At 45.0% G+C, this 17,323-nt stretch overlaps 3 protein-coding genes across 3 annotated transcripts; all 3 read right to left on the bottom strand.

Moving 5' to 3' along the window:
• Positions 1–2,924: 2,924 nt before the first annotated feature.
• Positions 2,925–3,296, bottom strand: F5J12DRAFT_893808 (uncharacterized protein; the record flags this gene model as incomplete). Its single annotated transcript, XM_051747688.1, has 1 exon — positions 2,925–3,296. The coding sequence occupies one exon, from the start codon at positions 3,294–3,296 to the stop codon at positions 2,925–2,927; it is 372 nt and encodes a 123-aa protein (XP_051598815.1).
• Positions 3,297–3,404: 108 nt separating this feature from the next.
• Positions 3,405–4,701, bottom strand: F5J12DRAFT_783616 (uncharacterized protein; the record flags this gene model as incomplete). Its single annotated transcript, XM_051742875.1, has 6 exons — positions 3,405–3,539; positions 3,594–3,806; positions 3,868–4,269; positions 4,319–4,451; positions 4,569–4,623; positions 4,653–4,701. The coding sequence occupies 6 exons, from the start codon at positions 4,699–4,701 to the stop codon at positions 3,405–3,407; spliced, it is 987 nt and encodes a 328-aa protein (XP_051598814.1).
• A 12,148-nt stretch (positions 4,702–16,849) lies between these two features.
• F5J12DRAFT_893804 (uncharacterized protein) lies at positions 16,850–17,218 on the bottom strand (the record flags this gene model as incomplete). Its single annotated transcript, XM_051747687.1, has 1 exon — positions 16,850–17,218. The coding sequence occupies one exon, from the start codon at positions 17,216–17,218 to the stop codon at positions 16,850–16,852; it is 369 nt and encodes a 122-aa protein (XP_051598813.1).
• Positions 17,219–17,323: the final 105 nt, after the last annotated feature.

The raw sequence follows: 17,323 nt of genomic DNA, 5'->3' as shown, positions 1-17,323 counted from the left end.
ATACATGATGATTACCATGACCTCACTACCTTCCAAACTCCTATCAGTACTCTACAACTCACTAAGTTACCTATGGGCTACACAAATGCCATCCAGATTTTCCATGGAGATGTCTGTTGGATATTGAAGGACAAAATCCCCAAAGTAACCATCCCTTTCATTGATGATTGCCCAATCAAAGGTCCAAAATCCCATTACCAAAATTCCAATGGTTCCTACCAGATGATCCCACAAAATGCTGGGATCAGACGCTTCATCTGGGAGCACCTACAGAACATCAACCACATCTTACACTATCTACATCATGCAGAAGCTACTGTCTCAGCAAAGAAATGTGTCATTGCTGCACCATCTATCATGGTGGTTGGGCATAAGGTGTCATTTGAGGGGAGAATTCCAGATGAAGCTAAAGTCCAAAAGATTAAAGACTGGCCCTACTGCACAAACATTACTGAAGTGTGTGGATTTTTAGGTCTTTGCTCATATTGCAGGATCTTTATCAAAAATTTTGCTAAACATGCACATCCCCTCATCGAGCTGACCAAGAAAGACATCCCCTTCAAATTCCACAATGAACACAGAGAAGCCATGGAATATCTATGCCAGGCTATCATCTCATCTCCCATGCTACGTACTATCAGCTACAATTCTGAAAGGAAGGTCATTCTAGGGGTCAACACTTCAAATATCAATATCACTGTAGGATACCTCCTCATGCAGGAGGGGGCAGATGAAAAATGCTACCCTGCGAGGTTCAGCTCAATAACTCTCAATGACTGTGAATGCTGTTACAGTCAAGCTAAACTGGAGCTCTTTGGTCTTTTCCACACTTTACACAATGTCAGACTTCACATTTTCAGCATGCAGAATTTAGTTGTTGAGGTTGACATGCAATATATAAAGGGGATGATTAACAATCCCAACTCACAGCCCAATGCTACCATCGACTGCTGGATTGCAGGAATTCTTTTATTCGACTTCGAGCTCATACATGTCCCTGCACACAAGCATGTGGCACTGGATGGTCTTTCAAGGAGACTGAGAGCAGAAGAAGATGAGGATGGGGAAGAGGACTACAAGGACTGGATAGATGAGTATGGAGCCTTCACTGTTGAGCTCTTGAACTGTAGGGAGGCTGGATTCAAGTCCCAGCCTTACCCTTCGGAAATTCTAAGTACCTTGTCAGACTCACCTTCGGTCTTGTCACCAAGTCTAGGCATCTCTGAACAAACCTCACTGAGTGTCTATGAGACAGAAATTCTGCACTCAGAGAAAGTGATCCAGAGAGAGGAGAGATTGAAAGTGGTGAAGGAAATTTTGGAGACAAAGAAGATGCCAGAGGGATTGGAGGAAGGGGAGCCAGAAAGCCTGGTGCATCTTGCCACTCAGTATTTTGTCAAAGGAGGAGAGCTGTGGAGAAAAGACCCTCAAGGACATCACCATCTAGTAGTCACCCCTCACAAATGACTCGGGATCCTTTGTCAGGCTCATGATGAGCTAGGACACAAGGGTATCTACTCAACCTGCATGCATTTGCTGACTCATTTCTGGTGGCCTATGCTAGAGCAGGACATCTGCTGGTACGTTAAGTTGTGTCATGAGTGCCAAATATGCCATTTGGATCATGTACATATTCCACCAGTCATCACCATCCCTGAGCCCCTATTCTTTAAAGCATATATGGACATGTTCTTAATGCCAAAGTCAAACAGATTTTGCTATGTCACCCAAGCTTGCTGTTCACTCACTAGTTATCCAGAGTGGGCTATGCATCACACAGAAACTGGCAAGACCATTGGAAAATTCATCTTCAAGCAGATCCTGTGCTGTTGGGGTGCTGTTGCAGAGATTGTCACAGATAACAGGGGACTGTACATTCTTGCTCTTGACTGGCTCTCCAGGACCTTCAGAATTCATCACATATGCATTTCTCCTTATAACTCACAGGCTAATGGAGTTGTCAAACAGCAGCATTTTGATGTAAGAGAGGCAATGGTAAAAAGTTGTAGTGGGGAAGTGTCAAGGTGGTCAGAAGTAGCCCCTGTGGTATTTTGGGCAGAGAGGGTTACAGTCCACAAGGCAACCAGGTTTTCTCCATTCTATATGGTTCACAGTGTTGAACCCAGACTCCCTTTTGATCTGGTCGAAGCAATGTTTTTAGCCCCTTTTGAGGCAGAATTTTACTTGACCACAGACCTCATTGCTCACTGTGCTCACCAACTACAGAAATGCCTGGAGGACCTCACTCACATCCATGATCTGGTCCTAAAATCCCACTTTGCCTCAGCCAAGGATTTCATCAACTGTTTTGCATGTTCTATCAAAGACTTTAACTTCAAACCAGGGTCGCTTGTCCTCATGCAGAGTTCCCATATCAAACTGGAACTTGACTGGAAAACCAAACCATGCTACCTAGGGCCTATGATTGTTGTCAGACACACTAAAGGTGGCTCGTACATACTTGTGTAATTAGATGGCACTATCTCAAAATTCCACTTCACTGCATTTCGCCTATACCCCTATTTCCCATGGAATAATGCTTGTATTGAAGTCACCCAGCTGACTGGCACTTCCTCACAAGACCTGGATTAGCTTGAAGATGATGCATTCCCAGACCCTATGCTCACTGGCATCCCTTTGGACAAGTCAGATGAGTAGTCCATCCTTCTCTCTACCTCCTTTCTTTTCTTTCCCTGTTCTTTCTTTTATCAATACCTTTTTCATCTCTTGTATAAATTCTGCACCACTCACATGAAAGAGTCACAAAAAAAAAAAAAATTCCGCAACACTTCTAACACTTCTTCCTTCAGAAGTCTTACTTTTCCTTCCCTTACTGTAGTACTAATACTGATGCATGAAAACCTCTTACAAATTTGGAGCATACAAGTACAAAAAAAAAAATTCCACAGACTCTAGTACACTATTTACAGGTCCTGGAGATCATCCTTCAACCTTTGCAGCTCCTCCCATCTAGCCTGCACAGTCTTGATCCAATGTGTTACCCACCTTGCCAACATCTCCAGCTTGAATTCCTCATCCTTGGCCCTTGCCTTGAGCACTCGCAGATGCTCAATGAAGTTCACTGTTGACTGCTTGCATGGGTATTCAACCTCCAGAATCTCTGCAGCCAATGGAGTGTCGCTCTGGGCCATCACTTCAACACCTCCAGGTTCATCCAGTAAACTGGTTGCAGTCACAAAAAATGGTTCAATCTCAACTTGCAGTTCATTTATTGGGAGTGACATGTGAGGATCATTGACAGGGACTGGTGAGGGCTTGGGTGCAGGTCCGGGCATTGGAGTGGCTCTGCAGAAAAAGAGACAGGGTGTTGACAAAGGACCATGAAGTGAAGGAGCTGGATCTGGCGAAGGCAAGCATGTGGGGGTCGGATCAGGCTGCCATTTTCAAGCCAGAATTTTCAGAGTAAGCTTCTTGACAGGTTCAGTTGCAGATTCTGCTGGGGCTGGCTTTGAGGTCATAAACAATTTGACTTGTTTGTGGGACAGCCCTGCCTCCCCAATGGTACCAGAGTTCTTTTGCTGAAGGTGGTGTCAACTTGTTCCCTTGCAGAATTTCACCTGTGCAGTACTCACCTTTCTCCCTACACCTTGAGAGTGCAAGCACTTGTGTTTTGCCTTCCTGCACCATTTGCAGGATGCCTCTGGCTCCCCAATGCATGCAAGGTTTTCCTGGGCACATGTCTTGCAGGGCTTGTTGTCCCCAGCTGCATGAGGTCCCTTTGTGGATGGACCTGGTTCACCATTGCCCTCATCATCATCAGCCAGCTCATCCTCCTCACTGGTGGCCTGTGGAATTTTCATTGAAGTCAGTGTGCATGCTTGGAGTTGTCAAGGTTGTAGAGTGCACCTTCTGCTTCCATTTTCCCTTGCTCACACTACCAGAGCCCTCCCCTGTCAAGCATGCAGCTCCTCTTGATGGGTTTCCTTTGGTGTCTTCTGGTGTGCAGTCTCGGCCCTCACCTCTTGCTGCTTGGCCCCAGGTGTGCATGGATGGTGCCTTGGCCAACCTCTCAGCCTCCATCTGTGCTCTCTCCTCTACTGACTCCTGGTAGTCCTCAAAAAGGTCATCAATGTTGAACCTATGCTGCCCTTCTGGCCACTGGAGATCTGCTATTGCTATTGCCCCAGGGATCACCTTGTTCTGCCATATTGCAGATTCCTTGGTCATGTCATGTAGGTTGGCATCATGCACCTTCGGGATAGAAATCTTGTTCTTATCAACATACTTCCACCACAAGTAGATCCCAGCCTGGGGATTGGTTAGTGCATTGTGTTGCATGGGTCTCTAGTGCACTCACCCAGGTCTGGTCCCAGTCCTCCACCCACTCATATATTGCCTCTAAGCTCTCTTTGGGCTGTGGTGCTGTGTTGATTAGCACCCTAATGTGCCTTAACACTGCCACCAGCAAGGTGATGGCCTGGTCCCTCATGCTGCAAACTGGTCATGCATCATGGATTGAGTAGGCTTGCATGGTGAAGGTTGGGTATGGATTGGGTAGTGGATGTGGGTGTAGCTGGGGTGCGGATGTTTGACAAGTGGTGAGACACCTTCCAAGCACATTTAAATTCCACAGGGCCATCTTGTACACTGTGGAATTTCCCTCTGCACAAGGCAGAATTCCAACTACACACCATCATTGTTATGTAACATCTGCCAATATTCTGCACTCGTCTCTGTCATGTCTTGGTTTGGTCTGACCAAGGACAGTCAGCATTTGAAGTTCCTGGGAGGTGTAGGGAGCTGTATACTCCCTGAGGCTGGAACAGGAATCTGTCACTAAATTCCACAGGCCTCTACAACAAACCCATTTTGGAATTTTTCCCACTCATGTCCTCATGTTTCCTCCTGACCCCTGTCACCTTCAGAGTTTCTACTGACCTTCAGCATGTTGCTCAGTCATCAAAATTCTAATCCAGAAATTCTGCATTTGTGCAGAGTCACCCAGAATTCAACAGCTGTGCCACCACTCAGCCACATCACCAGTCATCCATGCCACTTACCTCTAAAAAAACTCTGGTTTCCCCTGTTGCCCTAAATTCTGCAAGCTGGACTTTGTGCTGGTATGCTACACTCTGCCCTCCTGTGCCACTCAGCTCCACCTCCCACTGGTATGCATACTCTCATTCTGTTGGAAGATACCCCTTATCATTGTCCTGTTCTTACTCTTGTCTGCTACCCACCAGACTATTTCATGTGCATCTGTATTTTGCTGACATCTGACATCCATTCCTTTATTTTCCAGTCTTTTTTCCACCCCACCTTACTCCAACTTGTACCTACTTCCCTTGTACTATATAATTCCAACAGGATGTCAGAAATAGACCACCCATTCTTTGGAGTCACTATCTGAGTCATTTGCATGTCTAGGTGTTCAAAGTGTCTGCTGCATACTCTGTGTCTACTGTGTCTTGTGCATTTCTGTGTCTCACCTCCATGTCTCACAAGTCTTGGAAATACTTCTTTGTGCCAAGGTCATCACTCAGAATTTCACAAACAAGTCTACTCACTCCCAATTCACCTACATCTCTGCAGAATTAAATTCCATGCCCCACATTCAACTCCTTGATTGACTCTACCATCATATTCTACATCTCCTTCCTACTCAGCACCCCTTGGGTCAAGCCTAGGGATTACCCTGCAGCTTCCCCCCCCCTAATTGCACACTACCCAGAGGTAGTGTCCCACACTGAGCAGTGTGGGGAGAAGGATCTCCCTACACTAGGAGTATATGTATAGTGTCAATTGGAGGTTTACTAAGTGGCTGTAGGGTTTGTGACAAATGTGACACAAATGCGACCCCTCTCAAGCAACCTTGACACCCTCTGCACTCCAGGTGACCCAGTTCTATGCCTTCCTCTGTTGACCTGCTTCCCCCATAGTTGCATCACCTTCTGACACTCTCCCTAGTCATTGCAATGAAGTCCAACACTTGTGACAGGTGTCCAGTTGCCTGTGCTTGCTCACTGGCACTCTTCATGTCCACACCATCAGATTTGTAAGCACCTTGCTATCACTCTCATTCTCTTCTTGTTTGCTTCTGTTTGGATCACTTTTGCTTCATTTACATTTAGTCTCTCTTTTGATTACTGATGTTATTCTAGCTTCATGGCCATCATTACATCGACCTTACCTAATTCCCATCATCTCTTGTCAATCTTTTCACCTTTGACATTGCTTACTTCATAGTTACATACTTGGCATGTAGCTACACTTACACCTGTCCTCATTGACAGGAAAAAAATAACAACTTTGAGGCCCCTGAGTTAGAGACAGAGAGAGCAAGCAGAACAATGATGTTGACATGATCCCTTCACTTTCCCCTGCCTAGTGCTGAGTCACAGGCATAGTTCTGACAGATTTCTAGGCAGGCTCAAGGCCTGTGCACTCCCTCATCCACTGCACTTTCTGTTTACAGGTTGAGCAACTCACACAACTTGGTCACATTCATTCCTATCACCTGTCATGACCATGCATTCATCCTAAGTCCTCACTCACTCCACACCAACTCCACCCACTCTCTGATGTTTATGAGTCATCTCTGCTCCAACTGCTGTCAGACTTGTACTGCTCTCCTACCAGACTGCATGGACCATTCTCTGAGGAGTCATGTGACTACCCTTCAGACTTCTCCCTGGCAGCACACAGTCAGGTACTCCACAGCATGTGCACTGCATGGTCCAGTGCCTGGACTGTTCCTTTTTTGGATGTCCTATGTTACCCATTCATATGTCCTCCATCTACCCTTCATTTGTTGTCTAGGAAGTTTTACTTGAAAATTTATGAGTCTCCATATGTCAGTTCCAATTCTGGTTACTGTACCTCTGTGGTAGTATAAAAAGCATGTATTGTACTCCAATGTTCTTCAGTATGAATATCAACTTAGTTCCTACTCCCTCTGTCTCCATCTTCTGCCTGTCAGAGTTACCTCCAACTCTCTGTCTGTACTTTCCCTCTGAAATATGAGGGCTGAGATCATGCAAGGGGGTAGCACATGAGCTAAACCCAATGCCCTCACTCTGCTCTGCCTTTATCTTTATCTTGGCAGACTTTGTTCCTGCCAATACTCCACCAGTCAGAGTTCAGTTCTTTCTGTCAGACTTGCTTCTGAACCTCTCCCCAGACCTTGTCTAGCATCAGAGTTGGTCAGAGTGGGCCTGGACTTGACATCACCCTCCTACAGCTAGAGTGACTCCCCTTGGGTCAAACTCACCCCAGTCAGATCACCTATCCCTAGGCTGGAGCCCACACCCCCACACTAGGTAGCAGATACCTGCTCCCCACAGTGGGTGTGTTCTCTGGGAAATGTAGGGTGCTTTTGGTTGCTTGGGGTCCTCATGTGATTATGAGATAGTGTGGGGTGTGCTGCCATGGCTAAGTAGCACTCATTGACCTGTGGATGACAACAATTAAGAGAAGGGGGGGTAGGTTTTGGTTGATGATTACCAGCCAGTAGTGTATATAGTTTATGGAAGTGTGGTAGGTAAAATTTTTGATCAGCAGTGTGAGTCAAAGTGTGGAAAGGTGGTGAAAACCAAACAAATCCAACACAAAAGGCAAATATGAGCAAGTGGTGGTTTGCCTCTGCAGAACCTGGGAGTACAGAAGAATCTCATATGGGGGGGGGAGTTCAATGGCAGGTGCTCCTGGTGCAAGTCAATAATGAGTTATGCAGGAGTAGACAAGCAAGTGATGACTGGATGGGGGATGCTGAAAAGAGTGAAGGTGTTCAGCTGAAAGGACTTCTGGAATGATGGACCTTGATAAAAAGTGCTCCTGGTGCAAGTTGATGATGAGCTACACAGGAGTAGTTAGATGACTAAGTGAAACCTGCTGACTAAGCATGAGGTGGACTGCAGATGATGAAGGATGGTAGATAGACTCTTCCAAATGAGCCTCAACTTGTTGCACCCATGTCAGGGGTCTTTCCTTTTTTGACTTCTTGTGGTCACATGTGTCATGTGCCTTGTTGCATCTCTCATAATCATTGCCATCCTAGGGGCTTGCCTGCTGCAAGGCTCCTTCAGATCTCCTGCTGTCATGGTATTTCCAATACCTGTCAAGACTGCACCTCCTGTTTGATCCAGTGTTCCACTGCCCTCTCTAATGGACGACATGTTATGTTCTTACTTTCTGACTTGTCTCTGACTTGTTTATGTTGCTTATATGTTGTACTATAGCTCCGGTGTCTGGCTCCTTGCTGTGCATTGATTGTGCAGCCAGTATAGCCTTTGTTTCCTTCCATACCCCCATCATATGACACCATATGACTCCCCTTGACTTATTTATTTGACTGATTGTTTCATTGATTACTGCAGATATGCATCTCATTGTGACTGGTATGGTACTCTTACTTAGGGGTATATAAACCCATGTACTTTACCTTGTATCCTCAGTTTTTCAATAGCTTGCAACTCAGCTTCATCCCTTCACTCTCATCCTTGTTCCCTCCTCAGTGTGATCTCAGAAGAACTCACCAGAAGGAGCAAACCTCTGTCAGACCACTGCAATAACTGAGCCATAGGGGTTATGACACATTTGGCCCATAGACTCCCCCTTGCATGCCTCATGCCTATTCCATTTGAAGAAGTCACCACACTCAGGCATAACAAAATCAAAAAACTCAGTGCAGCTTTTGGGACTCATTGACCTCTTCATGAAAGTCTACTCATCCCTGGTTACTGAACTTCAACAGACCATCCTTTCACATAAAGACTGACTTGCCTTCATCCCACTACTCGAGTAACAAGATCAAGAAGTGTCCCCTCTACCCTAATCAACTCTACTGCTCTACAGGCAGCCACTAGGCTTTAATAGATCGCCTCCCTAGAGTCAGCACTCATGTCTCCCTACATGTAAAGTCACTCGCACACAAACTACCCCTCTACACTGACAGGTTTCTTTCAAGAAATAATTCCTCCCTCAGCCTTCATTGTCACTATCCATAAAAGTGTCTAACCTGCAGAAATCAAGACCACCAGTCCCTCCTCATCCTAACCCCCTGGGCTTGGCAGAAATCTGCTGTTACTGCCCATCCTGCTAGGAAGACTCAGTCCTTCAGTTGCCACAACATACCCCCAGTTATCTTATTTGTCCCATTTTAGGGATTTGGAAATCACGCTTAGTTCAGAAGAAGACAATCAGAAGTCTGAAACTTCTTTCAGATCAGTCCTCAAGGAAGAACAAGAAGCATGTAATAAAGAAGAAATGTCCATACTGTTGGTCATGGAGAGTTGGTTCCTGAAATGCCCCCAAGGACCATTTCAGAAGAGGAACTGAGACAAAGGTTGGAAGAACAAAGAGTTGCTATGGTGGAGGAGCTCCACCAGGCTATGCATGCAACTGCAAGTGACCTGTTCCCAACAGGTATGCCTACTGACTTGGCTTTGTGAGAATGGTATCATAGGAACTTCAGAAAGGCTGTACCCCCAGAGCTACCTGCCAGTGGTGGCAGTAAGGGGAAAGCCAGAGCTGATGAAGATGATGACTACTCGACCTGTCCACCCAATGGAGGTCAGGAGTTTAACATCAGGCATCCCAGTGAATATGATGCAAGCCATAATGGCCTCCAGACCTGGATTACACAGGTCAAAGGATACTTGAACCTGAACAGACATGTCTACAACATGGAATCTCTCAAGATCTTGTTCATGCTCATGTACATGACCAAGGGTGCTGCCATGTTGTTTGCTGAGAACTATCAAAATGAAAACAAGTTGCTTGATGGTTCGATCTACTATACTGACACCTTTCAAAGGTTTGTTGAAAGGCTCAAGGCTACCTTTGAGTTGGGAGATCAGACTGCCCTTGCAATCCTGCATCTCTTGGATATTCAACAAGGCAAATGAGAACTTGAGGCCTATATTGCTGAGTTCACTGGACTTGTAAACAAGGCTCAACTCAAGGAAGAATTGCATGAAGCAGGGATCTTCTTCAGAAAAGGATTGAATAAAGAATATCATGACTGGGTTCTCAATTCTGGACACACCCCTTCCACAGTCATCAAGTGGATACAGTGTGTGGGAGAAGCTTGAACTGTGATCATGACAAGACATATCCTAGAAGGGAAGGAATCTTGGTATGAATGAAAATTCATTCATTACTGCAGAGGTTCCTGAGATCCTGATGCAATGGAAATCAACAAATGCAAATGGAACATTCACTATTCTGGTTCGGAAATTAAGTGCTTCAATTGTGGAGCCAAGGGTCACATCAAGCATGACTGTAAAATCAAGGTCAAGACTCAACTGTCCAATGTCTGCATCATCCTCTTGGAGGATGGAACGAAGACTGCCTATGTTGGAGATCATGAAGCAAATGTGGAGGAACAGAAGTTGTTGGGTTTTTAAAGGGGACTGATGAATCTCCTGCATCAGTCAGTCCTGTCTCTGTGTTGTCCACTAAATGTACTTCTATAGATGATGAATTGAATATGCAAATTTGTTCTCCTCTTGGATTGGTCATTCTACCAGACTACAAGGCAGGAATATGGGCCTGTATTGACTCAGGCACAGAAGTTTCCCTCATCTCAGAGAAGATGGTCCAGAAACTCAAGATCCTGACATATTGGGTGGAAAAGAAGTTCAAGACAACCTGGTTCACCAGAAAAGATGAAGAATGGGTCACCCACAAGGTAACCCTGAAGATGGAAATCAAGGAGCACATTGTTCGAGTCAAGTGTTATGTGGGCCCTCTTGTCAGAAAAGAACATGTCCTTCTCAGGATGCCATTCCTCAAGGAGTTCAAACCAAGAATGAACTGGGAAACCAGCAAAATTACATGCTGGGATGATGGGTACATGTATCCTGAAGGATCTGACTATTTTGTGAAACAGGTGGTGCCAGTTGGCATGGACAGTATGAAGGAATCTTCTGGCCTGTCCCCAGAAGTGGTAAAACTGGATTTGGGTGAAACCCCTGAAGTTAAAATTAATAAAACTACTTTGTCCACAGAACTCAAGGCCACCTTGGCAGCAGAAAAAGAGGAAGTCAAGCTTCCTGAAATTTACAAAGAGTTTGCCAAGGTGTTTGCAGAAGACAATATCCTGCTCCCAGTGCATCAGCCAGGATTAGATCACAAAATTTGACTTTGTGAAGACTTCAAGCTGAAGAAAGCAGCAGTATACCCCATGTCTCCTGACAAACTTAAAGTTTTAGATGAGTTCTTGGACAAGAACTTAAAATGCAAAAGATTCAGCTGTCAACATCACCTCAAGCAGCACCAGTGTTCTTCATGGCCAAGAAGGATGGAAAGAAGTGGCTTATTCAAGACTACCACTACCTCAACTCATTTACCATCCCAGATGCACACCCATTGCCTAATGCTCAAGCATTGTTTGACAAGTTGGTCGAATCAAAATACTATGCCAAGTTCAATATTTGTTGGGGTTTTACCAACCTATGAGTAAAAGAAGGTGATGAGTGGAAAGGAGCATTTATCATGGAAAAAGAAGATCACTGCTGTACTTTGGCTCCAAGATCTGTATGAAATGGTGACAGGGGATGACCCACAGCCATCCAAAACCCTGCCAGATGATTTGAATGCCTGGCATAAATGTGACAAACACACATACATGACACTTATGGCAAACCTCGCTAATGATCAGACCATCCATGCCCAATTAGAGACAGAGACCAGTGCCACATTGTGGTGTAATCTACATGTGGTACACGAGACCCAGGGCCAGCAGTCCATTGCTGCTATTAGGCATGAGATCTATGGCCTCAAGGCACAGGAGGACACAGACCTCCCTGATCATATCACTAGACTATGTGACTTGCAGAACTGGCTGTATGAAATGGGTGACATCATGCCTGACCCCCAGTTCCAGGCCATGTTGCTGTTGTCACTCCCTACCTCATGGGATAGTTATACCTCCAGCTTCCTCAGAGGGTTGCATTCACAAATGACAAAGATATCTATGCAAGAGATAATATCATTACTCTGCACCAAGTGGGAACACTGCAAGCATGAAGGCAGAGAGAGTGGGTACTATGCCAAGAGCAGTGAGAGCAATAAACATAAGGCCAATCACCTGGGCCCATGTGACATATGCAGTTGCACCAACCACAAAACCTCCAAGTGCTGCTTCAAGAACAAACCCAAATGCAGACACTGCCAATGGTTTGGCCACACCACTCAGGAGTGTTGGACCAACCTGGATAACAAAGATAAATGGCAAAGACAGAGGTCTAGAGACCAAGATAGAGATCAGGATAGGATGTGATCTAGTAAATGCTCTGGACGATCAGATAAAGCACATCACACAGTGGAGAATACAGACTCCAAAGATGATGTAGCATTCTCCTCTACCAAAAGCATAGATACAAAGTCCCCCAAATCAGAGGCTTATTCTGCATATGTGTGATTGGCTGATAGTGCTACAACATCACATATCTGTGCTCACCACAAAGTGTTCACTACCTACAAGGTACTACCAGACAAAACAGTCTCTGGAATAGGTACCAAGCCAGCTGCCATACCTGGATGTGGCACAGTCACATTGCATAGTCAAATAGGTGACCAGACAGTCACTGTCAATCTACATGATGTGTTACATGTGCCATCATTGCCTAATAACTTATTTTCAATTGGCCACTTAGATGCACAAGGTGGCTGCTCCATCAGTGGAGGAGGCCAGATCAAGTTGCACAATTCCTCAGGGGATGTCATTGCACTGAGGAAGTGGAAAAATCATTTGTATGAACTACAATTTACAATACCTATGAGGAGCAAGCAAACCAGTCTTGCAGACAAAACAACCTCATGGAAGACATGGCATAAATGCTTTGGCCATATCAGGATAAGTGGACTGTGCCACCTGTTCCATAAGAAATAAGTAAAAGGGTTCAAAGTTGATCTGAATTTGCCTGATTTCAATTGTGAAGCATGCACTGCCACTAAACAGACATGTGAACCTCACCCATCTGAGGCAACCCAACACACCTTGGTGACAGAAGAGTTAACTCATACAGACATATGGGGACCATCATGTACAACATCCATCCAAGGTTATTGATACTACATATCATTTATAGACAATGCGACAAGATACACTACAGTCTACTACATGAAACACAAAGGGGAAGTCACAGAATGCATCAAATAATGTGTTGATGATGGAAAGACAAAGAGAGATATCCCCTAAGAGAATCAGATGTGACAATGGAACTGAATACATCAACAATGTGCTGATAACATGGTGCAAAGAGAAAGAAATATTGCTAGAACCTATGGCACCACACTTGCCATCCCAAAATGGTGTGGCTGAGTGATTCAATCACACTGTTGTAGAACTAGGACAGGCAATGCTACTAGCAAAAGACATGCCAAAATTCCTGTGGTGTGAAGCCATAAATCATGCAGTTTATGTGCACAATCAGGCATGGACATGCACCTGTAATAGAATACCATATGAGGGATGGCATGGGCAAAAGCCCAATGTATCACACTTGCAAGAGTTTGGGACATGCATATGGATCCTTGACAAACACCAAACAATCTCCAAGCTGGATGCAAGATCACACATGTACCCATTCATGGGCTTCCTAGATGGCCCATGCACTGTTCAGTATTTCAATGCACACACAAGACAAATCCACACCTCAAGGAATTACCAATTCCATCCAGAAATCAACCTGCCACTTGCAGGGGGAGACACTGGAGACAAGGAAGAAAGAACTGTCAGTGATAAGGCAGAACCAAAATGGAAACAAACAGAGTCACATGACAAGCCCATGAGGTGAAGTAGAAGGGCCTGGACATCACACAATTACAACATGTTGAACAATCCATTACCCGATTTGGATGAATTACTAAATGATGATCAAACATCAGAGAATTGTGAACTCTCATCAGCAGAGCAAGTATACTTAGCATTCAATGAAAGTACATTAGGGGAAAGCGACCCCAAAACACTATGAGAGGCTAAAGCCTCACCTGAGTGGCTGGAATGGCAAAAAGCCATAGAAGCCAAATTACAACAACTGCATGAAAAAGGAACATAGATATTAGTAGATCCACCAGAAGGGTGCAAGCCCATATCAAATAAATGGGTGTTTACCCAAAAATATGGCAGGGACAGGGTACTCCAAAAATACAAGGCAAGATTAGTCACCAGGGGGTATTCCCAGGTCCTGGGAATGGATTATACTGATACCTATTCCCCAGTTGTTAGATTAGAAACAATATGTCTTATCTTATCATTGGCCAATGCCCAAAACTGGGAGATCCAACAAATGGATGTGAAAGGTGCATATTTAAATGGCAAACTAAAAGAAGAAATATATATGGAGCAGCCCAAGGGTTTCAATGACAAAACCAGATGCCTATGCAAATTAATTAAAACATTGTATGGACTGAAACAATCTGAATGAGAGTGGAACAAAGAACTGAACAGCCAATTACAGACCATCAGCTTCACTTGACTCCACTCCAATCCCTGTGTATACATAAGGAAAACCTTGATGATGATCGAGATCATTATGGTATGGGTAGACAACCTGGTACTCATCACCAATACTGCTGAACTTATGACTAAACTAAAAATACAACTACAAAATATGTTCCAGGTAACAGACCTCAGAGACCCAAGTAAGCTAGCTGGGATTGAGATCACACAAAATTACACCAGTGGAACAATCACCCTCAGCCAAACACACTATATAGAGGGATTACTACAAAAATATGGAATGAACAATGCAAATCCAGTCAAAACTCCACTTGATCTGGGCACATGGCTGAGTCCATGTGACACCAAGGCTGAAGGTGTACCTAGCAGCAATTATGCAAAACTCATAGGACACCTAATGTATGGATCAGTGGCCACAAGGCCTGACATAACATATACAGTCAATAGACTCACATCCTTCATGGCAAATCCTGACCTGTGCCATTGGACAGTAGCAAAAAGAATACTAAGATATCTAGTGGGAACTAAGAGCTATGGAATTACCTATAAAGCTGACCCAGCTCATCCTGAACACAATAAATTAATTATGTATTCAGATGCTGACTTCACTAATGACAACAATCAGGTATCAATCTCAGGCTACATATCTGTCTTCAACCAAGGTGCAGTCATGTGGTATTCAAAGAAACAGAGCCATGTAGCTCTCTCCATGGCAGAAGCTGAATACATATTGATGGCAAATGCAACATGTGAAATCATATGGCTATGAAGCCTACTGAGTGAGCTAAATCACCCACAATTAGAAGCTACAATGCTTTACAGTGACAATCAGTCAGCACTAGTGATTGTGAGAAACACACAGTACTACCAGCAATCAAAACACTTTGATACCAAAAACCATTTTATTTGTGACTGTGTGAAGAGAGAAATAGTTGACTTAAAATATTGCCCTATGGTCAAAATGATGGCCAATATTTTCACTAAAGCATTAACCAGACCAAAACATGAACATAATAGAGAAGCCTTGGGCATGACCCCGGCTTGAGGGGGAGTGTAGAAATATCAACCCGCTGTCACACCCAAATAAGGAAACAATGATGCACAGAGAGCATGGGATATATGTCATAACCCCAAAAAGGGGACAAGCAAAGTGAAAAATACAAAGGCAGGAGTAGGAGTGGACATGCCCCAACAGATGATATATCAAATGTACAACATAGATATAAGGTAGCTACTGCAGGGGAAAGAATCCCCATGAGACAAGAATGTCACCTCATCACCCCACATTCCTGCCTGAACCCACTGAGTCCTAAGCTGGCCATCCTCGTGTACAACCCTGTTCATACCTAGTCATTCCCATGTCAGTCACTGTGCACACTGCATCCCTATCAATCTATGCTCTTAGCTAATGAAAAGAGGGAGATTTGCATCAGGAACAGGTTGCAAAGTGCAAAATCCATTGTAAAGTGTGTTAAGTGACTTAGCATTGGGAAATTTGCAGCCAGATAAGCAAATTTTTCCAGGCGGGAGGGCGGCCCGTGCCAATTTTTTTGCGAGCGTGCGTTCGCACGCGCGCAGCCGAGCTCCAAGCGCAAGTGCCGCGATCACGTGACCGCTTCCCGCCCCTGAACACCACTCATCTAGCAAATTTGGGCGGGTCTCTTCGCAGAATACCCATCTATTTCGTGCATATAACGACATGGCCTATGCACAGTGTCTTTCAGTAGAATTGAATTGAGTACCGACGAACGGGCAAGGGTTGTATGCAGCCCGCAAGTCGCCCGACCCTCACTTTCTCGCACGCGCGCCCTCCGCTTAGTCAGCGGGCTTCCCGTGCATTTGCAGTGGCTGTGAGCACAGCCACCTGCGAATTTTCCGGAATAAACGTACTACGTACTTCGCCAGAATTTTACCACCGACTTTGGGTGGCTGCGTTCCCTGATGCAACGTGAGGTGTGTGGAGACTTTTTTTTTTTTTCCGACATATTCCTTCTCAAATCCAGGCCCTTAGCGTGGTAGTTTTCAGCTTCATCGTCGGGCCTTAGCTCGGCAGTGCACTGACACCTCAAGAATTGAGCACGCCTAAATGTTTGCGGCCACTGAAATATCAGTGGCCGAGCCTCAAACTGGCTCAAGGCCTCATGCTCAACACGGTGCAGCTTAATCAGGACCTACGGCGGTCAGGTCATCGTCCATCATTCTTTTCCTCCTTGGACCATCTGTCGCTGAAACCACCCAGGCAGTAAGTGCAATGACTTGTGGTTGCTGATTCAGCCTTCAAGGTTCCGCTCACCACTTAGAAAGATGCAACTATCAGATGTAAAAGTTGTTCTTGACATAGAAAAGGACACCCTAGGAGGTGGTCCCTAAACTAAAATCTTCGGGGAATTTTATGTCAGGACTGAGAAGTATGCGATACTGTCACATCGTTGGGGAGAGGAGGTCGACAGTGATGAGATGACTAGGCGCATGGAGGATGATCATGACAAGGGCGAGATCAGGCAGTGTGTTGACTATGAGAAGATCTTGAAGGGTTGTGAACAAGCCTTGGAGGACGGCTACAGGTGGATGTGGATCGATAGATGTTGCATTGGCAAACGCAGCAGCTCTGACTTTGGTAAGTTTGACAAAGCCAATGGTTGGCCAAAGTGGTTCTGACGGGGTTGGGTGCTCCAACTTGTCGCTCCAAAACAAGTCGAATGCAAGAAGTAACGAAGCCAAACACGAGTGTACTGCATTCTTCAACGAGGACCAATTTCCCATTGGTGGCAAGCAGAGTCTCGCAGACATATTGGAGAACGTTACACGAATTCTTATCGATGTTTTGAAGGGTGACCAGGTTCCCTAAAGGCGTGTCTGCGTTGTTGAAATTATGTCTTGGGCGGCGGATCGGAA

The sequence above is a fragment of the Pisolithus orientalis genome, assembly GCF_024613125.1.
Source record: "Pisolithus orientalis strain OTSU chromosome Unknown F5J12scaffold_19, whole genome shotgun sequence".
Lineage (NCBI taxonomy): Eukaryota > Fungi > Basidiomycota > Agaricomycetes > Boletales > Pisolithaceae > Pisolithus > Pisolithus orientalis.
This window is presented reverse-complemented; position numbering and strand designations above follow the sequence as displayed.